The sequence below is a fragment of the Cibotium barometz genome, chromosome 4 (genome assembly GCF_041138505.1).
Source record: "Cibotium barometz isolate CiBa-2024 chromosome 4, ASM4113850v1, whole genome shotgun sequence".
In the NCBI taxonomy this organism is placed as follows: domain Eukaryota; kingdom Viridiplantae; phylum Streptophyta; class Polypodiopsida; order Cyatheales; family Cibotiaceae; genus Cibotium; species Cibotium barometz.
In genome coordinates this window covers 45638033-45663710 of record NC_141049.1, presented here as the reverse complement: position 1 = coordinate 45663710, position 25678 = coordinate 45638033, and the positions used below count along the sequence as shown (strand labels likewise).

The window sequence follows — 25678 nt, the reverse complement described above, 5'->3', positions numbered from 1 at the left end:
CCTACAAGTCTAGACACTACATCTTTCATGAGTGTTGCCACTGCAAGTCAATAGAACTAGTAGACAATCTATAAGACAAGTGGAAGTCATTCACCCAAACCAAGAGATAGGTGACGCATCATCCAAAGCCTCAACAACTACAATATGGCTAATCACACTCGTGCACCAACCATCAAACTAGTTTGTATTACCATCCTATCTTGAGTACAATCTTTAAATATCTTGGAGAGCAATGCACAATCACAGCACAATGAGAGCATTGCACAAACAACTAACAATGAAGCAAAGTTGGCAAAGGAAAGGCATGCTCGAGAGTTCTCAAGCAACTAACAAGGGAGTAAATTGGCAGGAACAGGTATGTGCAATTTACGAAATGCAAGAGAAGTGTGTCTAACAACACTACCTTGTGACTGATGCCGTGTATAGTAATTTTATGTTCTGTGACTGCCTATTGAGGAACACAAGACTTGACTGCCCATTTTCAACAAAGAGCCTCGGGACAGCATAAGTGATAGCATAGCACTACAGCAGTACACATATGAGAGATCTAAAGCACAATTATACTTTTACAACGATTCCAGCCATTAAGCCTTCCTTGCCTTCTTTTCACATTCATGGCACATGTCGTGAATTCAAAATTCTCCTGCCTTGAGAAGACTCTCTAATTAGGCAAGTGTAAAATCATCTGCAAGGGAAAGCATCTACAGATTTCACCATCAAAACTACAATGTTACTTCAGTGCTTAATCCCACCATCTACACGTTGAATTGAAGCAAAGCTTCAACTGTATACCTGACCAGCAATTCATGCGAGTTATTGCAGCATAGAGCAGAGCAAGAATTGAACTCTTAACTCCCAATCATAAACTACACAAGTGCAAATTTGAGGGTAAATAAAAAGCTTTTAAAATGTTGCAGAGCTTTCACTGATAATTTAAGAGCATCAAACCATATCAATCCTCTCTGCAGCCTCCGTGCTGACCTGGACAAAATACATGCACCATCTTTTCAATCCACAGCTTCTATTGTAAAAAAGAGGCACAGCAAGGTGCCTTTCATAAGCTCCTATAGTCAATTACTGTGACTTCGTCTTCCGGTGCATCAAGATCACGATAACTGCACATAAGATTCAGAATTAACAATTACAGTCCACCTCTAACAAAATTTCTCAGGTGTCAAGAAAAACATATTCTGCCACTTTGCATGCATTCGAAAATAAAAAACTGCAGGGCACCTACCTCCGAAGAGCACGACGGGAGTCGTGGCGCATATTCGGCATAGGAAGTATCATGGGTGGCGTGTCAATTAAGCCAGCCCCCATCCTACCACCTCCTGATGGACCAGACCGCTTCCTGTTGCCACGAGAATTACTTCCTTCACCATCAAATGGACCATCATACACTCCTGGATGGAAAGGCCCTGCACCACCTTGCTCTCTCCACAAACGTATAGCAACCTCTGGAGGAGCTGGCACAAAAGGTCCAAGTGGTCTGCAACCAAGTTGCACCAAGTTGCTTGTGAGAGCAAGCTCAGCAAACCACCACCAATGGTTCTAACAAGGCTGGTCAACTAAACATCTTTTTATAACCAGCTCACACATTTAATAAATGCAAATTCTGTTTCCTCATGCCTGTAAACTGAGCACTCACCCAGCACCTGGAACAGGCATCAATACAGGAGGCATGCCCATGTCTGCACCAAAGGGTGGAGGCCCTCGCATCCCAGGTCCACCAAAAGGGTCAAACACTGCTGTATCGCCTCTCCCTCCCTCAAATGGCCCAGCAGAATCAAAAGGCCCACCTGTTTGATAATCATGTGAAGGTGACTGTTCATTGTCCCTATCCAACCGCTCATCATCACGTGCCTTGTCAAGTTTGTCATTCTCTCTAACACCTCCTCGACCCCCCCTGTCTGTATCCCGTGATCCTCCACGACCTGGGACTGGCAAAGGCAAACCAGCACTCAACCGCCCAGGCTCATCAGGCAAGCCAGGTCTGGGAGGCCTGCGCGACCTATCTTTCTGAAACATGACAGTTGGTTAAGTCAGTGATATCATTTACGAAGTGTTTGCAGTTCCATGAGAACAAAGTAAAAAATGTTTTTACTCCATACCTGTGATGCCATTACCGGCGTGGATCCAGGAGCCTCAGGGTCACTGTAAACATTAGGAGGTAGAACTGTTATGAACATGAAAAGGCCAAAAACAATTACAGCACCATACAACGTTAGTGGTTGTGATCAAGTACCTCATGTAGTTTTCAAAATAGAGCTCGTCGTAAACTTTCACAGCTAAGTCTGTGACAAGTTCAGGATGCTTCAATTTCAAATGCTTTTGTACGAATTCAGGCCCATGAAAAAGCTTTGTGCAGTTCTTTGCTCCACAACCATACTTCCATCCATACTTCTCATCTTTTATCTTCCTTATGAGGGGTTCAAGAGCTTGTGTCGTGGCAGATTCCATCTTCTCTTTGGCCAACATGAGCTCCAAAGGATCCTGCCTCTGCAGTCTCCCTTGCCAAGTTGTGTCAAGCTTCTTCTCCCATTCGGCAGAATGTGCAGGCTCTTCATTCACTTTGCCTTCTGCTCTAACATGACGCAAAACCTTGGCCTGTTCCTTGTATTCTCTTGAGCCATAGTAGTCAACATAATGAATGCGCCATAAATAAGTAATTACAACATCCAAAAGCTCCACCCCTTCGTAACCCTTCACTTGATTGGCACCTCTGACGATCACAATAGGGTTCATCATACTGCCACCGCCCAGAGTTCTCTCCCCTTCAGATTTGTCCAAATCTGAAGTCACGAGTATATTTCTTTCAATGCCTTTCTCACCATCTAGCTTCCTGATAAGAGCACGTGCCTGTTCAATATCCTTTTCTATCCTCCTTGGTTCACAAGAAATAGCAGGTGCTTTGGGAGCTGCATCAGACTCCTGCTCTTTAGCAAAACCACGCCCATTCCTTCTCCTCCTGTCATCTGCCTCTTCATCAGAGACTTCTTGCCCTTCTCGCATATCCTGTCCTACAAAACTAGGGCTCCTGTAAAACAACCAAAGATTTGGCAGTGGGATTCCAAACAAACCTACCGTGTAATCCAGAACAAACAAGCTGTTGTTGAACCCCTTTGAGGCAACAAGAGTTCTCTCTCTCTCTCTCTCTCTCTCTCTCTCTATATATATATATATATATATATATATATATACGTGCATGTGTTATATATTATATATTACTATATATATAGTAATATATAATATGTATATAATAATGATATTATATGTGCGTGTGTGTGTGTGTGTGAAATAATATTATATATATATACATACATACATACATACATACATATATATAGAGACACACACACACACACACACACACACACATATATATATATATATGTATGTATGTATGTATATAATAATAATAATATATTATTATTATTATACACACACACACACACATATATATATATATATGTATGTATATAATAATAATAATAATATATTATTATTATACATATATATATATATATATATATATATATATATATATATATATATATATTTATACATATATACATGTGTGTGTGTGTGTGTGTGTGTGTGTGCGCGAAAAATGCTTGGAACTTACGTGTCAAGAGAACCAGATTCCAACTCCAGTATGAACGCTTTTGAAGCTGCTCTACATGTTTCATTTCTCCTGCACAATGCCCATCCATGTAGGTATGTAATGGCGCATAAAAAATTAACTAACGCGTATAGGAAAAGCAAGTGCACACTTATCAATGAGTAGTTTATGTATGTTTATCTCCTAGAAAGAAAGAATACCTCTGAATAACGGCTTCTAAACGTGACGGATCATACTTGTCTCGTAACCTGAAACATATTTAACCATAGGTTATATAACCAGAACCTAGTGAAAAACCCATATGTACAAACTTGTGGTGGAGGACAAATGCATGCCCTCCCAATTTCTTTGATGGGCGACCTAGCTCAAATTCAAAATCAATAGACAGGAAAGTGCAAATTAACAAGGACAGACATAAAGTCCATGTTTACACAAAATAGGTCTTGAGAAACTCGTATCATCTTGGCATTTACATCTACTAAATCCCTTAAGGAACCTTGTGGCTCTCAGTATCCCCTGCTATTGGTGAGCAACAGAGGTTTTTGACCCAAACTGAGCTAAGTTCAGTATGAACCAGGGGTTAGACGACCTAAACATTGAAAATGATGCTGTCAAAACTAACAGACAGCCGTGATGGAGAACAAAACAAAGTAAACCAACCACTTTCTTTGACTGCCCTTGTCATTTTCATAGATGGGATTCTCAGAGCAACCAGGTTCACCTTAAACGATGACCGCTCTCAATGATACACAACTCAATTTAAGTTGGAACTTGACGCCCAAAAAATCACGTCTGCACCAATCAATGGTGTGAGTATGAAATCATGCATGATTTCCGCACAGAATACCAATTAGAAACTCATGCCACTGATGTAATCTGAAGACTCATATCTGCGCCAAAACCGGCAATTGTCGTCTTTGGGAGTCAAATCTAGGCAGGTTTGATGGGCAACATGTTCAGAAACGGCATCCTATATACTTCGACCGTCAAACAAGACTACAACTAGGTGGCCTAAAAGATGACGAGGACACCTAAGTCACCTTCCTGTACTGAACCCCCCTCCTCCTTAGCTATCACGTGCACTCTCTCCCATGTGACATGGTCGTGCTTCTACCCATTGGCCACCTCGAAGGTCAAGTACGTGGCGGGATTCATCTGTTTGTGAGGGATATTGTGCAAGATCGTTGTAATAATGTCCAGGCACCCAATGAGTACCTTCCTGTACTGAACCCCCCTCTTCCTTAGCTATCACGTGCACTCTCTCCCGAGTGTGACGTGGACGTGCTTGTACCCATTGGCCACCTCGACGGTCAAGTAAGTGGCAGGATTCATCTGTTTGTGAGGGATATTGTGCAAGATCGTTGTAATAATGTCCAGGCACCCAATGAGTAGCTCAGTGTGGACAGAGTTATTGGGTTATTCTGTGCACACACTTAGTTGGATATAAGGGTTGGGTCATTGTAACTTGGGCAAACTTGATTGTTAAAAAAAAAAAATTTGATTCTCTTGCCAATCCTTTTGCAACTCATCTTTAGATAAGCCCCTTATCACGCCTTACTTATCCTTTTGGTTTGGGGTCAATGTGGGGGTGGTGTTTGCATGATGGGACCTAGAAGCTCTAGAAGCCTACACTAGGGTGGACCTTGAGGTCTACACTATATCACCTAAACTTTGTGGCTTAGGTGCAGAGTTCTAGGATTGTATTCCCATGATTGTATTTTATCCCAACTAAAGGCCAACTATGTGACCTTGTTGGCAAGCTGGAGCACCGAATGTAAAATCTATCACAACCCTCGTAGAGTCTCACTAATACTATGGCCGATGTTTTGAATCAACCACAAAATGGTCCCACTAGTATAAGCCTACACCATCCACAGTGTTGGTCCTCAATCAATCTTGCCATCACACGTGTGTCACTAGAGAGGTGACAATTCGCTAGCAACATTCTCTCCTTGTCAAACTTTGGCATTGCAACAAAATAAGCATTGTATGGATGACTCCAAAAATGAAGGGTAGAAGGCTCGAGCTTAAATTAAAGGCAACAAACCCTCCACTCAAACCCCAAGCACACTTAAGAACTTGACATCACACAAAGACGGGAATGGGCAGCCCTCCTATTGAATTTGAGGAAACGAGCTGCGTGGCACAGTAGTTGATGGTATGACCTACACGTGATTTTCCAGATGCCTTTGGCTCACATATGTACTCTAGCCAAGGATCATAGCAAATGTCAGATGGCATTTGTTGTGCAATCCTTGCATGTTGTAATGGTAGCGAGTTTTCCTTGGGGAACATTTTGGATGCACCTTTGTTTCATCTCAAATTAAGGATACCTTTGTTCCATCTCAGATTCCGAGATGAGAGAGGCTACCTTTGTTCCATGAGAAATAGAGCTACTCTGGGTAAAGGAAGCATTCCTTGAGATTATCTTCTCGAGTTTGAACTCGAGTTCATAGGGTTTACATGTGGTAAGATCTGGCCAACCTTATGTAGGTATGATTTGGGCCAATGAGTTGCTACAAACACAGTTTTAGTTGGGGAAGGATTGTCGTGGATGAGAGTTCTACACTTACGGCAACCTCAAGATCACAAGCTTTCCATAGACGAGTGTTCTATACTTATGGTAGCCCAAAGATTATAGGAGGAAATAAGAGGGAATATCATATAGGACAGATTGATGTGGTGGGCTAACCTCAAAGTCGATGTCCTTTAGGCGGGAGTATGGTTGTGTCATGATACGATAGCCGGTTCCAATCAGAATGTCTTCAAGAGCACTACTAGGTTAGCCGTGGGAATTATAAAGCTTGACCCTTCTAATCAACTTGCTTTCCTAATCTCCAAGCCCCCTAGCCCCCGTACTAGGTATGCTAACCATGTGGTTAGCATCAATTACGTAACAAGTATAAATGTAAGTTTTCTCTTCTCTTTACAAGACCATCCAAAACCCGATGACCAATCCATCGAAGCCGCTCAAAAGAAACTGAAGGACATTCGTGAGGGCAAGTGCTTCAATTGTAACGAAAAGTATCATCTTCAAAAGTCTTGTCCTCGAAAAGGTCTGATGATGACCGACTCCCAATAGCACAACCATGAATGTGACAGAGACTGCTTACATAGTTGTAGCTTTCATTAATCTTAATCATTGATGTTGCTTAGGTTTTTTGTTATTGTAACCTAGTTCATCTTTTGGCCCATGATCTTATTTATGTTTGTCGATGGATCATGTGAAAGAGTGCACAGAGCGGAAGCAAAGTGGCACTAGAATGTGCTGAGCAGAGAGTGCAAGAGAGAGAGAGAGAGAGAGATGGAGAAAACTATGCTGAATATACTGAAGCAAAACAGTCCCAAGCAAGAGACACTACAAGTCTCATAAGTGAGGGAGTAAAATATGTACAAGACTAAATGAACAATGAGAGGCCAGCACTCACTATTTATAGTAGAGGTAAGCTGGCCGACTGGAGCTACAAAACAGGCCGATTGGAAAATGCCAGAAAAGCTGGGAAAAATCCCAGAAAAATACTAGAAAAAGGGGTGGCCAACCCACAAGCAAGGGCCATGCAAAAGGGACCAAATGGGCACCATAAAAGAGCAGAATCTGGGGATGAATGTGCTAACACGCCCTCTCAGCACTAGATGTTGAACAAACTCCGAGAATCCGAAGATCAGGAGCCAAGGAAGCCTAAGAAACTGGCTTGGTGAACAAATCTACAGCATTCTCCGCGGAAGGACAATACTCCAAACGTAAATCTCCAGCAAGAACCCGTTCACAAACATAGTGATACTGAATCTCAATGTGTTTCGTACGAGCATGAAACGCAGGGTTCTTGGCAATGGCGATGCAACTCTGATTGTCACACCAAAGAAGAGTAGATCCGGTAGGAGGACAGCCGAGCTCCTCCAATAATCTCCACAACCAGATCGCCTCACATGTAGCATAACAAACTACACGGTACTCCGCCTCGGTGGAGGAAAGCACCATAGTAGGCTGCTTTTTACTGCTCCAAGAAATGGCTCCAGACCCAAGTGAAAAAACACAACCAGTGGTCAAACGCCGTGTATCTGGATCTCCAACCCAATCTGAGTCAGACCATCCAACAAGAGTGCGTCCTTGGCCATAAAAGATGCCAAAATCCAGAGTGCCACGCAAGTACTGAAGAACTCTGAGAGCACACCACCAATGCTGCTGACGGGGTTTGGATGAGAAGGAACTCAATAAACTGACTGCAAAGCATATGTCCAATTCAACCATACCAAACAACCGACGAGAACCCAATATTGTCCCTGATCAGTCCCTGGAGAAGCATCAAGTGAAGAAAGCTTCTCACCAATATCCATAGGAGAAGATACTGGTTTGCACCCAGTCATCTGAAATTTGTCGAGAATCTCCCGAGTGTACTTCTACTGAGAGAAGAAAATGCCCTTCGAGGTCTGCCGAATCTCAAAGCCAAGAAAATAATGCAAGAGACCAAGATCCGTCATCTCAAACTCTGTCTCCAAAGCATCCATAACAGAACGGATCCGCACAGAATAAGAACCTGTAAAAATGAGGTCATCAACATAGACCACAATGATAACAATCAACCCCCTCTCAAGGAGGATCTAAAGGTTCGAATCTGCGTGAGAACGGTGTAGGCCGAGCTTCTAAAAGAACTCATCAATCCGTTGGTACCAAGCCCGCGGAGCCTGCTTTAGACCATATAAAACCTTCTTCAACCGGTACACATGATCCTGTTTGCCCGGAACAACAAATCCTGGCCGCTGATCAATATAAACCTCCTGTGTAAGCTCTCCATTCATGAAAGCTGACTTGACATCCATATGGAAAACGGGCCATCTATGATGTCCTACAAGTGCAAGAACGGTGCGCATGGTAATCATCCGGGACGTCGTAGCGAAGATCTCATCGAAGTCGACTCCAGGGCGCTGAGCGTAACCCTTGGCAACCAACCTGGCCTTGTGCTTGTCCAATCTGCCATCAACTCGGAACTTTGATTTGAAGATCCAACACACACTAATCACCTTACGTTGCAATAGCCGAGGCACCAAAATCCAAGTGCCATTCCGTTTAATAGCATCCAACTCTGCCTGCATAACACGACGTCAAGGCTCATGGTGAAAGAGCCTCGTCTACAGAAGTTGGATCAGAAGGACCATTAATGATAGTAGACATAAGAGCATAATTAACAAACATGTTGCCCTCATGAATTTGTTTCCCTGTAACTCTGGAATAACGCCGAAGAGAACCAGGCGGAGGAGCAGAAGGAAGCTCACGTAACCCAGAATCAAGAACTGTCTGATAATACCAACCAGGTACAGATCTGCTCGAACTCACCGGAGAAGGAGCAGGGTCATCATCATCTCACTGAGTATCCTCAGCTGGAGGTGTAACAGAAGCAGCGGGAGCAGGAGGAGAAGGAGAAGGAGGTGGAGACGGAGACGGAGACGGAGGTGAAGGAAGAAGAAGCTCACCACCCCCCTCCGAAGATGTAGGAGTCTTGTCGAACACCACGTCACGGCTCACAACAACTTTACTGGCCTGAGGATCATAAAGACGATATGCCTTGGACATAGTGCTGTATCCGAGAAAAGTCATGCACTGAGACTTCGAGTCCAACTTGGAGCGATGCTCCTTAGGCACATAAACATACGCTGTACACCCAAATATCCGGAAATGAACAACGGAGGGCTTCTCACCATGGAAAGCCTCATATGGAGTTTTATCGAGAAGAGCAACAGTAGGAGACCTGTTCTAAATGTAGACAGCAATGGAAGCCGCCTCAGCCCAGAAATGTCGAGGTAGTGAAAAATGCTCAAGCATAGCACGGGCCATCTCCATAATGGTCCTATTCTTCCTCTCTGCAACTCCATTCTGTGATGGAGTATATGATGTAGTAAGCTGTCTCCGAATGCCATGTGTCTTGCAATATTGCTTAAACTCCTGGGATGTGAACTCACCCCCTCCATCGGTCCTGAGAGCCTTGACCGAGTGATCGGTCTCTTTTTCCACCTCAGCTCTCCAATCACAGAAGTGCTGAAAAGTCTCATCCTTGGTCTTCAGAAAGAAAACCCAAGTATATCTGGTAAGATCATCCACCATCACGAGCATTTACAACGCCTTACTCAAAGACGCAGTACTCAAAGGACCACATAAGTCTGTGTGACGGGAGGCGGACGCGTGTATTGGAATCGTATAAATGTGAACAAGATTCTGAGCACTTAACACTTGAGCATTACAACCACAAAGCTGAAAATGACAGTACACCACATAAAGGGGCCGATGATAGGCTGACCCCCCCCCCTTAGGTTATATTACCAAAAGAGTCTGCAAAGTACAAGATTACAGGTGCCTGGGGATTCACCACCAGCCTGCACCTGATTCTTCCAAATACATCATGAATGAATACATTTCAAACAAGAGAATCTGTAGGTACATCCGCCCTACACACAGGTACATCCGCCCTGCACAAGCCTCTTCACAGGTACATCCGCCCTGCACAAGAGTACCACAATCCTCACAGGTACTCCGCCCTGCACAGGATGTAAATGGATCTTTAGGCCCTGTTTCCACCCGAGAAACTGATCCAGAAACCTGTGTTCTTCGCGAGCAAGTGTCCCCAATGCTTGCCCTAAGTACCTGTTATACCAGGAATCCTTGAGACACATCCATGCTCACATATTCCATTGCTGTCCGGCCTGTTTTGTGCAATAACCAGTCCGAAACAGCAACTTTCTATCGCGAGAAATCCACCTGTAAGGGGTCCTACAGCCCTGTGGAGGTCCCTAGAGCTGTCCTGTACTGTCCAAGTTGACTTTGGACACCTGTAACCAGCCCAAAACTCGCAATAACCAGAAATTACAGGTCTGAAATTTACCAACCAGCCCTTTAGAAGAGTGTGGGGATCATTATCCAAGCTTGTGTGAGTCCGGGAAGCAAGCAACCAGCCCTGTAGCAACTCCCAAAGCTCCAACCAGCTCTCCAATGTGTTAGGTAATGAATAAAACAGCCCAAAAGGCCTCTTGAAGGAGGCGCCTTTCTCCAATGCCACCTAAGGGGCTTGGTGGGTACACATACAGGCTGACAAGTGTCCCCATAAGGTGTCCAGGTAGGTGTCCAGCCCATAGTGCTCCATTTGTCCTGTTTGTATAGGTTTAGGTCCAACCAAATGGGAAATGGCCATAAGTTGTCCGGACTTCATTAATTTTGGTCCAACCAAATGCGAACGCATTATAAGTTGTCCGGCCACTTATTAATGAGTGTGGACCTGCAAACCAATAAACTTTAGTAGTAAATGAAATAAGCTGTAAATTGAGTGTGGACGCACTTACCACCTGCAAAACCCATAAGCCCACAGTTTTAGGCCCAAACAGGAGTGCACACACGTGTCCACAAGGTGCCCGGGCGTCCCCGGTCCCTCGGACTTCACAAGCCAAAATAACAAGCATTGTCCAGGCAGCAAGACAATGTCACACAAAGTAAAATAAAGTTATGGCATGCATCATTTATGCATTGTGCACATGTAAACTTGGAGAACCACCTATCATCATTCTTGTACTTGAAAATATTCCGCCTGTCATCATAACACACCATGTGTGCATGGCCGGAATCCACACGAGCACCGCCCGAAAGTCCACAAATGTCCTGCCATGTCCTTGGACTCATATGCATCCACTCATATGATCCATACACATGCCCAGGTATAATACATACATGCATCCGCATGTTTCTAGGCCTGACACGCATCCACATGTCCCTAGAATATAGGGGTTTGTGACATCCCCCCGGCTTCTAATCAGTTGACCGCAACTGAAAAGCCTCCAGATAGGCCTTCAAAAGATCTGGGTAATCCTCGAAGTAGGCCTCATCCATCCATTTCGCATCCAAAGCTGAATAATTCTTGAACTTCACAAGGTACCTACGAACAAGTTTAACTCCCGCAAGCTTTCGTTCCTTGTGAAAAACAATCTGTTCAGGTTGAAGAATCTCTTCCAGCTCATCCACCTCGGGTGGGTCTTCCAAAACCGGCTCAAACGGTGTCGGTCCCACATAAGGCCTCAATAGGCTCACATGAAAAGCATTATGCATGTTCCAATGATCTGGGAGTACAAGCCGAAATGCAACATCATTGATCTTCTCCAAGATCTGAAAAGGTCCATAATACCTGTTGGAAAGTTTAGGGTACTTTCCCTCTTTCCCTGGCCTCTTCCGAAGGCGTGCCTTTTCAAATTTCAGCAAGACCCAATCACCTTGTTTGAATTGTACATCCCTTCTATGCTTATCAGCTGCCTTTTTAATCTTGGTTTGAGACCTCTCTATGGCTGTCCATACCTGTGCAAATGCAGTATCCAAGTCTCTGACATACTCATCTGCTGCAAAAATCTCATCCTTTGTACGAAGGATGGGTGGTAGTACCACCTTGCCATAGATAATCTCAAAGGGCGCCTTGCCCGTAGAAGTATGTACCGTATTGTTGTAGGCAAACTCCACAAGTGGTAAATACTTCTCCCAATCCGATTTGCGGTCAGATACATAAGATTTCAGCAAGTCGAGGACGGCTGAATTTGCTATTTCACTTTGCCCATCTGTCTGTGGATGGTAAGCTGATGAGAAGTTCAGCTTTGTACCCATATTGTCAAACAATGCGCGCCAAAATAAGCTTGTGGTTCTAGGATCTCTATCCCCCACAATAGATTTAGGCATGCCATGGTGTTTAAATATCTGTGCCAAAAACATCCTAGCCATATGATCTGGCTTTATTGTCTTGCGCACGGGAATGAAATGTGCCTGCTTGCTAAACCTGTCAATAATGGTCCAAATAGCATCATTTCCCTGTGGCGTCCTTGGCAAATCCATAATGAAATCCATAGCAATGCTTTCCCATGGTTCATTTGGTATAGGCAAAGGCTGAAGCAATCCAGGTGCTTTATGTCGATCAAACTTGACCTTTTGACACACCATACATTCACGTACATATGCTTCAATATCCTTGCGAATATGTGGCCAAAAGAAATACCTCTCCAAAGCTTGTGCTGTGGCCAAAATGCCTCTATGACCTACATATGGAGGAGCATGACACTCATCCATAACCTTATGGCGAAGGTTCTTTACCACACACATACGATTTTGCATCATGAGATATCCATCTCTTATGACATAAGATGGGACAGCAATACCCTCTTGCAAATCAGCCCATACATGTGCAAAATCCTCATCCAGATGATAAGTATTACGCATATCCGATAAGTCCTCATGGTATGCAACTGTAATAGCATGAACCTGTGGTCGTCTAGATAAGGCATCCGCCACCACATTCTTTTTTCCTGGAGTGTGTAAAATCTGAAAATGAAACATTGAGAGGAAATTTGCCCATCTCATATGCTTCTCTGAGAGCTTACTTTGAGTCAAAAAGTATCTCAAACTTTGATGATCAGTTTTGACCATAAAATCAGCCCCTAAAAGATAGTGTTTCCAAATAGTAAGGGCATGAATTACAGCCAACAACTCCTTCTCATAAACCTGTAAGTGAAGCTCTGCATGTTGCAAGCGTCTGCTCTCATAGGCAATGGCATGTCCTTCTTGGTTCAAAACAACCCCTATGCAGTCCCCACATGCATCACATTCTACCACAAAAGGTTTGTGCAAATCCGGAATAATGAGTACCGGTCCCGAGATGATTGCACTCTTCAACTTTTGAAAGGCATCTCTCTCTTCTTGTGTCCATTTAAAGATTGCTTTCTTCTTCGTTAAGTCATGTAACGGAGCGGCAATGAAAGCAAAATGCTTGACGAACCTCCTGTAGTAAGCACATAAACCAAGGAAGCTCCTCACTTCATGGACTGATTTCAGCTCTGGCCATTCTTGCATGGCTTGTATCTTTGCGGGATCCATGCGCACACCATCCTTTGATACAATGTGACCAAGATAGTGAATCTCTGGGAGAAAGAATTCACTCTTTTTTGCATTTATGTAGAGCTGATTTTCCTTAAGCTCTTTGAACACAATAGCCAGGTGCTCATGATGTTGGGCTTCATTCTTTGAGAATACAATAATGACATCAAAGAATATACCTGTGAACTTTCTATGTTTTCTGAACACCCTGTCCATCATCCTGTTGAAGGTAGCGGGTGCATTTGTAAGGCCAAAAGGCACCACCAAAAACTCATAAAGACCAAAGGCTGTCCTGAATGCAGTCTTGTGTACATCTTGAGGTGCGACTCTCACTTGATGATACCCACTCTTGAGGTCTATTCGGCTGAAACATGCCGAACCTTCAAGCTTGTCCAAGATGTCATCAATGCGCGGAATGGAAAACCGATTCTTAATGGTTATCTTATTGAGGGCACGGTAATCAACACACATCCTGTAAGTACCATCCTTCTTTTGAACAAGAAGTACCGGCGAGCAATATGGCGAGGAACTAGGCCGAATCAAACCCTTTTCCAAAAGTTCATTCACCTGTGCCATAATCTCTTCTTGTTGACTAGCACTCACCCTGTATGGTGGCCTATTAGGTGGAGAGCTACCGGGAATTAGATCTATGCAATGATCTTCCGGCCTCTCTGGTGGCAACCTTGCTGGTAAAGCATTCGCAAAACAATCTTTGAACTCATTCAAAAAGTTAAGCTTGTCTTGATTTAATGTACTAACATCAACACTAGAATGTTCAATGGTATCACGTACAAAAACCAAGTAAGAACAAGCTGATTTCTTTATTGCCTTATTAATTTGTACATGGCTTACTAGAGATATGGTACTTCCAGTAGTACCAGCATCTATAGAGTGCTCACCGCCTCTATGTACAAAGCTGATTTTCTTCTCTTTGTAAGCCTTAACAGGCTCTAAACGGTGATGCCAGGGCATCCCCAACAAAACATCACAACCTGTAAGAGGAGCCACTAGAAAGCTCTCATAGTCGAGGTAGTCCTGTATTTGTACACGGAGCTTACCAATGACCGGAGCTACATCAACCTGTTTGCCCTCAAAGGCGGCATCTGCATTCATTTGCATTCCCATGTCTTCCACATTGAGACCTATGGCAGCAGCCATCTGTACGGATATAAAGTTATCTGTGGAAGCATCATCAAAAAGAAACAAAGCGGGCTGATCCTTCAATTTGCCCCAAGCCTTGCATATGACTCTACTCTTGGGCTCATGCCCTGTATTACCCTGCACATCGGGTACAACATTCACAAGAGGCTTTTGCACATTAGGCTCAGCATTCTTAGGATTCTGTGGGCATTTAGGATATATATGATCTTTACTGCCACACTTAAAGCATTTTCCAGCCTTCCTGTACTCTTCCAATTGCTGTTTTGAGAGCCCAAAATTGTGGCGTTTACCCCCCGGCTTCTTTTCGGAGTCATCCTTTGCATCTCGGCCATCTTTGGGAGCATTCTTAGGTGGCTGTCCACCCTTTTTCTGGTCATAACCATCCCTGAATTTGCTCTTGTTTTGACCTGCAAATGGCTTATTTGTGGGTGCTTTTATGTGCAAGTTCTCCGCAATCATGGCTGAGTGTATAAGCTCTTGTATGGTCTTATTTGGGTACACTCCCAAGCTTTGTTGAATGATGTGATGGAGCCCCGATTCAAACTTTCTCTTCTTCTCGTCCTCTCCAATCTTCATGAAGGGAGTAACCTTGAGAAGGACTTTCCAAAACTTTGCTATGTATGAAGCAACGGACTCTCCCTCATCTTGGGACAGCCAATCCCACTCCTTGCGTACATCCTTTGCAAAGTTTGGTGGTAGGAATTGATCATAAAACTGAATTTTGAAAGAAGACCAAGTTGGGGCAGCACTTCCATCAAGTATTTTTGCAAGCCACCAATCACTTGCCGTATCCTTGAGATGCATTCCCACATGCCTGAGCATAGACTTTTCCGAAAAGTCTTCATTGCAAAAAGCTATCTCAAACTGTCTAATGAAAGCAAGTGCTTTGGTAGAGTCCATCCGTCCCTGAAAGTTTTCAAACTTTACATCCTTGTCACCGGACTTGAACTCTCGAGGCTTCTTCCTTCTATAAGCATCCCTATGTACATCCTGTTCATCTGCATGATGATGATGCCGCGATGAAGATTCACGATCCCTCTTCGTTCTCTCTTGAGCCACACTCTCCAAATGAGTTGAAAGCTCAACACGAGAACGGATATGTCTACTTGGAGCAAAGCGGAAATGAGTAGAGGATCCCTCATCCTTACTCTTCTCTTGACCTGCATCAAGCCTAGCACCAGGGACTCTTGTCCTTTCAGCATTTGGCACTTGCTGTGCTCTTTCTGCTTGTTGTGCATCATGTGCATCACCACGGGCAGCCATGAGGGGTGGCTTCTTGAAAGCCAAACTACCATCTGCTTCAGTGTATACATCACCCTTAACCATTAGGTATGCAAGTGCAAGCTCTCGGGGTTTCTCAACATCCATTTCCTTTGCAATTGCTTCAAAAGTGACTTCATGGACTGAAGCCTTTGCCTTCGCAGCCAACACCCTTTGTACGTCCGGGTCATTTTTCAATGACCTAAGCTCTTCGGTTTCAGCCCTATAGCGTCGCACTTGACGCCTCAAAGATTCCAAATCAGAATGCATAGTGTCATGAGTACCTGCATCTCCATAGACATCATTGCCTGCAGCATCTCCTGCATCCTTTGTACCATGAAATTCACGGTCCTGTGTGTTCTCCACACTGTCAGAAATGTGGCTGTCCATGACACTCAAATCAGGTCACCACTTATGATTCCAAGCCTCAGACCGTTTTCCAATGAGGGAAAAAACTGAGCTTTGATACCAATGTGACGGGAGGCGGACGCGTGTATTGGAATCGTATAAATGTGAACAAGATTCTGAGCACTTAACACTTGGGCATTACAACCACAAAGCTGAAAATGACAGTACACCACATAAAGGGGCCGATGATAGGCTGACCCCCCCCTTTAGGTTATATTACCAAAAGAGTCTGCAAAGTACAAGATTACGGGTGCCTGGGGATTCACCACCAGCCTTGCACCTGATTCTTCCAAATACATCATGAATGAATACATTTCAAACAAGAGAATCTGTAGGTACATCCGCCCTACACACAGGTACATCCGCCCTGCACAAGCCTCTTCACAGGTACATCCGCCCTGCACAAGAGTACCACAATCCTCACAGGTACTCCGCCCTGCACAGGATGTAAATGGATCTTTAGGCCCTGTTTCCACGCGAGAAACTGATCCAGAAACCTGTGTTCTTCGCGAGCAAGTGTCCCCAATGCTTGCCCTAAGTACCTGTTATACCAGGAATCCTTGAGACACATCCATGCTCACATATTCCATTGCTGTCCGGCCTGTTTTGTGCAATAACCAGTCCAAAACAGCAACTTTCTATCGCGAGAAATCCACCTGTAAGGGGTCCTACAGCCCTGTGGAGGTCCCTAGAGCTGTCCTGTACTGTCCAAGTTGACTTTGGACACCTGTAACCAGCCCAAAACTCGCAATAACCAGAAATTACAGGTCTGAAATTTACCAACCAGCCCTTTAGAAGAGTGTGGGGATCATTATCCAAGCTTGTGTGAGTCCGGGAAGCAAGCAACCAGCCCTGTAGCAACTCCCAAAGCTCCAACCAGCTCTCCAATGTGTTAAGTAATGAATAAAACAGCCCAAAAGGCCTCTTGAAGGAGGCGCCTTTCTCCAGTGCCACCTAAGGGGCTTGGTGGGTACACATACAGGCTGACAAGTGTCCCCATAAGGTGTCCAGGTAGGTGTCCAGCCCATAGTGCTCCATTTGTCCTGTTTGTATAAGTTTAGGTCCAACCAAATGGGAAATGGCCATAAGTTGTCCGGACTTCATTAATTTTGGTCCAACCAAATGCGAACGCATTATAAGTTGTCCAGCCACTTCTCATTAAATGAGTGTGGACCTGCAAACCAATAAACTTTAGTAGTAAATGAAATAAGCTGTAAATTGAGTGTGGACGCACTTACCACCTGCAAAACCCATAAGCCCATAGTTTTAGGCCCAAACAGGAGTGCACACACGTGTCCACAAGGTGCCCGGGCGTCCCCGGTCCCTCGGACTTCACAAGCCAAAATAACAAGCATTGTCCAGGCAGCAAGACAATGTCACACAAAGTAAAATAAAGTTATGGCATGCATCATTTATGCATTATGCACATGTAAACTTGGAGAACCACCTATCATCATTCTTGTACTTGAAAATATTCCGCCTGCCATCATAACACACCATGTGTGCATGGCCGGAATCCACATGGGCACCGCCCGAAAGTCCACAAATGTCCTGCCATGTCCTTGGACTCATATGCATCCACTCATATGATCCATACACATGCCCAAGTATAATACATACATGCATCCGCATGTTTCTAGGCCTGACACGCATCCACATGTCCCTAGAATATAGGGGTTTGTGACAGTCTGCATGAATGAGAGCAAGTGATGTCAAAGATCTCTGTGTCGCCTCCTTCGGAAAGGCGGCTCGGTGTTGCTTCCCCTGTAAACAAGAGGAACACGCAGAAGACGGAGCCTTGATGGTCGGTAATCCCTCAACCAACCCATCCTTCGAAGCTCGCTACAGAAGCTGATAGCTCACATGGCCAAACCGAGCATGCCAAAGAGCAGAAGAAGCATCAGACGAAAGCAGAGCGGTCAACTTGTAGAGACGAAAGCAGAGCGGTCAACTTGTAGAGACCACTATCTTGGACTCCCTGAGCCAAGATGCTACCAATCGCCTTATCACGAATGGTAATCTCATAACCAGAAAAGATCACCTCCGCACCCTGAGCTGTAAGAGCACTCACTGACAAAAGGTTAAGAGCCAAATCTAGAATATACAGAACGTCAGAGAAGTACCTCTTGTCCTCGTCAGAACAGAAAATGGGGATAGTGCCATGTCCATGCACTGGGACAAGAGAAGAATCACCCAAAGTGATCTCGCCTGATCTGGCAATGAAGTCCTCGAACCAATCTCGATGGGGTCTCATATAAGCAGCAACAACGCTATCAACAATCCAAGACCGTGACTGAGAACACACAAGAGCAAGTATGCGCCGAGTACCTGCTAAGAGAAGAATGCCATCATCCTTCTTCGGTTGAGACACCGCCGTTGAGGAAGAGTTCTTTGCTGCTTCATCACGCTTCTTCTTGTGACATTGAGGTGACTTGTGACCCTTCTTGCCACAATAATGACATTCAATGTCCTTATTCTTTGAAGATTTGTTGTCTTTATCCTTGTCGGAATCCTTGGAGTTCTTATCAAAACCCCCTTTTCCTTTCTTTTGTTGATTCTTCCCTTTATCTCGTGCTGCCAAAGCTCCATCAAGGCCACTAGACTCCTCAAAGCAAGACTCAATCTACATAACGGAGGGGAGAACTTCCTCCCAAGTAACTGGAACAGGACGGGGAGAAGAAACAAGAGACTGAAAGTATGCATAAAACCTCTCTGGAAGTTTGGAGAGCATCCGAATAGCCATGTCCTCTGTGGAGATGTCCTTGCCACAAACAGCACGCTCATCCCGGAGATCTTTCATCTTCGAGATGAAAGTAGATAAAGATGGAAAGGCAATCTGCAAAAGCCTTCCAAACTTGCACACGTTCGTGCGTGTGCTCTCCATTCATTTGCACCTACATGTGTACACCCCTCACAGGTGCACTTACACAGCAAATCTGGGCTGCAGATCTGAGAGAAAACGCAGAGGAGAAGGTGCTGAAAACAGGGCTGAATCTGGGGCAGCAAAGAGGTTGCTAAACCGGGAGCGATGATACCATGAAAGAGTGCACAGAGCTGAAGCAGAGTGGCACTAGAATGTGCTCAACAGAGAGTGCAAGAGAGAGAGAGATGGAGAAAACTATGCTGAATATACTGAAGCAAAACAGTCCCAAGCAAGAGACACTACAAGTCTCATAAGTGAGGGAGCAAAATATGTACAAGACTGAATGAACAATGAGAGGCCAGCACTCACTATTTATAGTGGAGGTAAGCTGGCCGACTGGAGCTGCAAAACAAGCCGATTGGAAAATGCCAGAAAAGCTGGGAAAAATCCTAGAGAAATACTAGAAAAAGGGGTGGCCAGCCCACAAGCAAGGGCCATGCAAAAGGAACCAAATGGGCACCATAAAAGAGTAGAATCTGGGGATGAATGTGCTAACATCATGGAGAAGATTTCACACATTCTCGTTACTATAGTGCATATTTTTTTTTCCAAGGTTTTTATTATTGGCAATCTTGAATGTGATTTCCTTTTTTTCTCTTAACTTGATGATCACTTGTTATTTGAATGCAAAACTTAGTCTCCATGGGATGCACTATGTTGTAGTTAGAATGTGTTCCTAAGTTTACTATAGAATAGATCTCTTTCCCAAATGGGACAATCGCGGTTGGGATTCATTGTTCCTTTATAGGAATCAATATGATGCTCTTCTTATGATTTCTAGACCACCAAACTTAGAATATTGGCGAGCGAGATCAATGTGTTCTCACCCGGGAGGTTAGAACATGTTATCTAGGATTAAAGTGGGTTGCGTCACGATCGGGTCATGAGGGGGGATAGGCCATTTCACCTCCTAATGGTAAATCTAAAGGAAAAATACTATATGGGGCATATCGTGGTGGTATGGGATGCTAGGTTCTATTGCATGTAGGGTTTCCAAATGTACCTAATTTTCAACTTGGGATATCTTGTCCCATTGCGGATAATTGTTTAGGGTAGGTAGATTTTATACAGGAAAGAACTTGATACTCTCGTTGCATGTGATTAGATTCAAGATTGGTAGGGTGATATATTTCTCTTTCACTAGTGATAATTAGTTTCTTTGAGTGATTGTGGATGATAGTTAGATACAATTATTCGGTTCAAATTGGGCCTTGATGCATGCAACATTTTGAATAAGACCCAAACTCAACGATTGGATACCGATTGACGTAAGTTGCTTACTCGATTAGACTTGATCTTTCGAGAAAATATAGTTTGTGCGCTGAGTGTTGACTTGGAAAGGGTACCCACCGATGCATTCCTCAAGGGACATTCCGGAGTCCATAGACTTTTAATCTTCCAATTAGGGAAGTGTGTTACGTATATTACGTGCATGTATCTTATAAGTACTATGTTGCTCTTAACTAGAATTGTCTCAGTGAATTCAAGTTGATATAGTTTTCCATGAGTATGGACTCAAGGAAATTAGGGGATAATGTTTTCTTTTTAATCAACCCGATAACATGCTGTAATGGAGTCAACTGCGAGTTTGGCAAAGTCTTTGCATATCTATTTCCAAAAGTGGAAATGTGTGAAGAGAAGTATATAACGTATTTAATGCTAACCATAGGGTTAGTTGATCTAATCTTGAGTTGGAGGGCCCAAAAGATTGAACAAGCATACTATTTATAGTACCCTAAGGTTTTAAACACCTGTAAGTTAATAATCCCAAAAGAGGCAATTTTATGCTTTTATGGAGGATTACTATATAATGGGATGAGTGGATCTATTATTTGTGGTATTGCCTTAACGACAAGATTGGTCTATACCTAGACCAAGGGTTTGATCCACTCGTGGATGTGTACAGTGTCCCATATTCGATGCAAATAGCTTTCCAAGGGCCTTACCTAGGCAAGCTACAAACCATGGTGGTATGGGACACCACGGTTGACAAGCATGGATCTTTGATGGACGGCAACCTTAGCCCTACGCTCAAGGGTGATCCCTCGATGGGGATCTACAATTTGGGTGGTGGAGCTTGAGCATCCAAACCTAAATTGGACTTCTACCTTGTCTCTCATGTTTATGAGATCTTGGGAGGATTCCGTCACGAGAAACTTGATTTTCATCTTGAGAATCCCTTACACTACGTCAAAACCATCATCGTTTGCTACACACCGACCATACAAAAGGATTCATCTCAGCAACCAGGCTCTGTGGTGTCATATCCATAGATAAGAACGCTTCCTCCTAAGTCACGGCTCTCGTCTCTTCTTGCCGACTCATACACAACTTCACAATTGAAACTCTAATACCAATGTTACATGTAGAAGCTCAAACGTCTCTTCTTGTTAGTCCACAGATGAGAGAGAGAGAGAGAGAGAGAGAGAGAGAGAGAGAAGATACTCCATAGTACACAAAATAGGGTCCCAATAACCCACTGAAGGACCCCACCATGGATGGTGTATTTGCATTGTTGCTACATTAACTGCAATGAGTACAATCAAGGCTGAGTCTCATAGTCACAAGGGACGGGGGACGGTAACGTGGACGGGACAGGGGACGGTAACGTGGACGGGACGGGGGACGGCCATAAGTAGGGAACGGGGACGGGGGAGGGAACGGCACTCAAAAAATACTTTTTTTTTTAAAGTTTTTCTACTCTACACTTATTCTACTTTGGAAGTATATCAAAATGAGCACAAATTTACACTAAAATGGTAAGCTTTTGGGTCATATTAACAAAATACACCGATCAAAGAGTGAAGGTGTTGATGTTGGGGATGAGGAAAGCTTGCCTATACACCACCACCACCACACACACACACAGAGCTTGAACCACACACGTGAGAGAGAGCTAGTTGCTGGAAAGTACTCTTATGATAATGATGAGTACAAAAGTACTATGAGTACAAGGTATAGCCTAGAGCACACATAAGTGTGTTCACACGGGAAAAAACCTGTGTCCAGCCACAGGGAAAAAGTGCCCGTGAGTAAGCTGTGTTCACACCTGAACTAGGCGGGAGTGGCCATGACCAACAAACCCCTCTCAAGTGAATGGTGTGAACGGAGACAGGGTGTAGCAGACTACCCTGGTACAGGCTGTAAGCTCAAAGCTTTGCGGAAAGCTTCAAACTTTTCCCTCGAAAGAGGCTTTGTAAATCCATCTGCTATATTGGCATGTGTAGACACATAAGCCAAGTCAATCTCTCCTGCATGGAGCCTTTCCCTGATATAATGATAGTGAACCTCAATATGCTTTGTGCAGGCATGAAATTCTGGGTTTCGTGCAACTACCAAAGCACTCTAACTGTCAGTGTAAATGGTGGTAGGGGACTGCTGTCCAGCACCAAGATCGACTAAAAGGCGTCGTAGCCAAACACATTCCACAGTAGCTGTAAAGGCTGCCTTGTATTCAGCTTCATAGCTAGAAGTGACCACTGTAGGATTGAGCCATTGAGGGAGAGAGACTAGATAGTAGAGCTACGAGAGTAGACTCTAGACTCTAGAGACTAAGTGGTTGAGCCTTGTGTGAGAGGCTTGGAAGTTGGAAGAGGCTTGAGGGAGAGAGACTAGAGAGAGTAGATACCAGAGACGTCACTAGAGTGTGGCTTGCCGCTTGAAGCTTGAGCAATGAGCAAAGTGCCAAAGACTTGTGTGAGGAAGTGTGAGCGTGTGCTTGTTCTTATATAGATAGGCAAGAGAGAGAGGCAAGGGCCAAGCCTTAAAGGCCAAGGTAAGTGCCAAGGCCCAAGAGGAGATGGCGTCCTTAAACAGTCGAAAAACGGCCAGAAAACGGACCATTGCAGAGCGCAACGGCTCTCTGCCATCCCCCACAACATCCCCGGCCAGTAACCGTCCCCGTCCCCCGTCCCTTGTGAGGGACGCCTCCAAGGGGACGTCCGTCCGTCCGTTCCCGTCCGTCCCCGTTGCTGCCGCGTCCCCACGTCCCAAGCTCCCATCCCCTACGTCCCCTGTGACTATGCTGAGTCTGCCTACTTCTGGACTTGGACTGAGATCTGTAGTTTCCCTTTCGCAAACACGCTACTGGACTCCACACAGGCTGCCCAAAGAGCTGCTGAATCTGGCCACCCTCTCGGGATGCGTACGTAGACTGCTAGATGCTTGCACTGACCATCTCTGCTGCCCTTTGGCTGCAGCCTGAATCTAAATCTCTCCTCTCGTGTGTGCACCTTCAATCAAAGTGTCCTGTGGCTTGCCCTAACCCTGTTGCTCTTGCACGATGATGAGATGGGGAATATGAGGACCCAACCACCCTTTTTATAGAAAAGACATGCCAAGTCAGATTCAGGTCAGCCAACCCTTTTCAGCATGTCATAAAACATTCCAAAAGCTTTTAATGTTGTGCTGTAAAAGTTTCCCATCCACAGGTGCCTTATGGGGGCACTTCTGTGCACCTGCTAGCGCTGTCCACAGCCCCCTTCACCTTCCCACTTCCCCTAACCTAATAGGTGACAGGTCATACCCAGACAGACTCTAACTTGTCTTACTTCACTCTATGGACCTTCCTCGAGGGTAGATATGCCAGATATAGGTTCTAATGTTCTAATCAGTGGTGAGGGTTCAAGTCCTGCGAACGGTAGCTGTTTTATTAAAAAAAGCTTGCAGGCTCCTCCAATTATCACCTTAATAGTCAAATTCTATAATCAGTTCACTGCCATCCAGGTCAGCCAACCCTTTTCAACATGTCATAAAACATTCCAAAAGCTTTTAATGTTGTGCTGTAAAAGTGTCCCATCCACGGGTGCCTTATCGGGGCACTTCTGGGCACCTGCTAGGGCTGTCCACAGCCCCCTTCACCTTCCTGACCTAATAGGTCACACCCAGACAGACTCTAACTTGTCTTACTGCACTCTATGGACCTTCCTCAAGGGTAGATATGCCAGATCTCGGTTCTAATGTTCTAATCAGTGGTGAGGGTTCAAGTCCTGCGAACAGTGGCTTTTTTATTAAAAAAGGCTTGCAGGCTCCTCCAATTATCACCTTAACAATCAAATTCTATAATCAGTTCACTGTCATATTATACCAAAATAACTTCTAGTCATAGTAAAATGAGTCAGAATTAAAAGCAGTTGCGGTTATTTACCAGTCCTCAAGCTTGTTCTGCTCAAAAAACGTCTTCTTCTGAGTAGAAATGAACTCACTTTTGTATTCTGCGTACCTGACCACAAACAGAAACTACCCACTACTCAGAACAAGTTCACAAAAATATGGCTTAGCTTCACACACATATATTAAATACCTGCGTTCAGCCTCAGTAGGGGAGATGTCATCCTCCAACTCAGAAATGAACTGCTTGTATGTCATTAATCCTTCTCTGCAGACAAAATTACCCAGAAAATCCTTAACAGAACTATCCATGTTTCGAAAACAACCATATTCATAAACCAAAAAAAGCATCCACATACCTACGAGGTGCAGTATCAAAAGAAGAAAAAGATCCATCACCAAACCCTCCACGCCCAGATTCTGGCCAATGTTGAAAGGAACCATTGTCAGCTGAACCCCATATTGCATACATCAAACAAAAAGTGCTCATACCGTATTTTTAGCTTGTTCATAGCATAAAAGCAAAGGGAGTGCTCAGTAGCTGAAGAATCCAAATAATCATATATCTAGGATTTGGAAAAAAACCATCTTGTGAAAATACAATGAATATAAGGCTTCCTTTCCATGCCATCTGCTTTACTACAAGACAAGAAAGGGCTACCTGGACGAAGCCCAGGATGTCTTCCGTAGCTCCTTTCGTCCCCACTATAACTGTTGCTTCGGCCACCACCAGTTCCCATCCTGTAATAAGAAACCGATGGCATCATCATCAAGCCTGTCAAGCTTAACACTATGTGCTCTTTTAACACATGAATAAGCACAATGAATGACCAGAACGAATAGATATAGCTCAAATCACTAGCTGTTATAAAACCAAGCATGTATTCCCACTATATCCGTCAAAAATAATCAGCGACAAGGCTATCTCTAGTGTTAAATTGCATGCTCTTACTTAAAATTTGAGAGGAGGCATGTAATTCAGACAGGAACTACCTTAAATTTCAAGGTCTCTGCATTTGCTTGCACTCACCTCCATGAAGAGCACAAGTACAGAAAGAGGAACAACATATTGTGCTAGATGCGTTGACCAAGTACACTCAAATGCAGTATCCCAAACCCCTAGCCTTCTCATATGTTGGAAGTACCTCGGCAAAAACCACTCCCTATTTTCCACTCATTGCAAACATAACCACTGTTCAACAGAGCTTTGAGGGGTTTCCAAACAAAGAGGTAAAGTCTAAAAGAATTCATTGCCCCCTCCCGTCTTAAAACTCATTGCAAAAGCCTTGAACAAAGAGTCATCTCGATA

At 44.2% G+C, this 25678-nt stretch overlaps 1 protein-coding gene across 4 annotated transcripts in view; it reads right to left on the bottom strand.

Annotated features, from left to right (window-relative positions):
- Positions 1 to 544: 544 nt before the first annotated feature.
- LOC147639310 (serrate RNA effector molecule-like) overlaps positions 545 to 25678 on the bottom strand; it is a 27254-nt gene continuing 2120 nt past the window's right edge. Inside the window, exons 2-14 of one of the 4 annotated variants that reach the window (XR_015264597.1) lie at positions 25031 to 25110; positions 24729 to 24789; positions 24563 to 24637; positions 24407 to 24481; positions 3823 to 3870; positions 3626 to 3694; positions 2246 to 3037; positions 2112 to 2154; positions 1649 to 2019; positions 1238 to 1489; positions 982 to 1115; positions 793 to 866; positions 545 to 685 (exon numbers count right to left, since the gene is read on the bottom strand). Coding sequence is in view for 1 of the 4 variants with exons in the window: in XM_086789871.1 (XP_086645997.1) it covers positions 1055 to 1115; positions 1238 to 1489; positions 1649 to 2019; positions 2112 to 2154; positions 2246 to 3037; positions 3626 to 3694; positions 3823 to 3870; positions 24407 to 24481; positions 24563 to 24637; positions 24729 to 24789; positions 25031 to 25110 (1927 nt within the window). In the remaining 3 variants the exon portion in view is untranslated. Of the gene's footprint in view, positions 1116 to 1237; positions 1490 to 1648; positions 2020 to 2111; positions 2155 to 2245; positions 3038 to 3625; positions 3695 to 3822; positions 3871 to 24406; positions 24482 to 24562; positions 24638 to 24728; positions 24790 to 25030; positions 25111 to 25678 lie in introns of all 4 variants that reach the window. The other 3 variants (XR_015264594.1, XR_015264595.1, XM_086789871.1) reach the window with 3 other exon arrangements.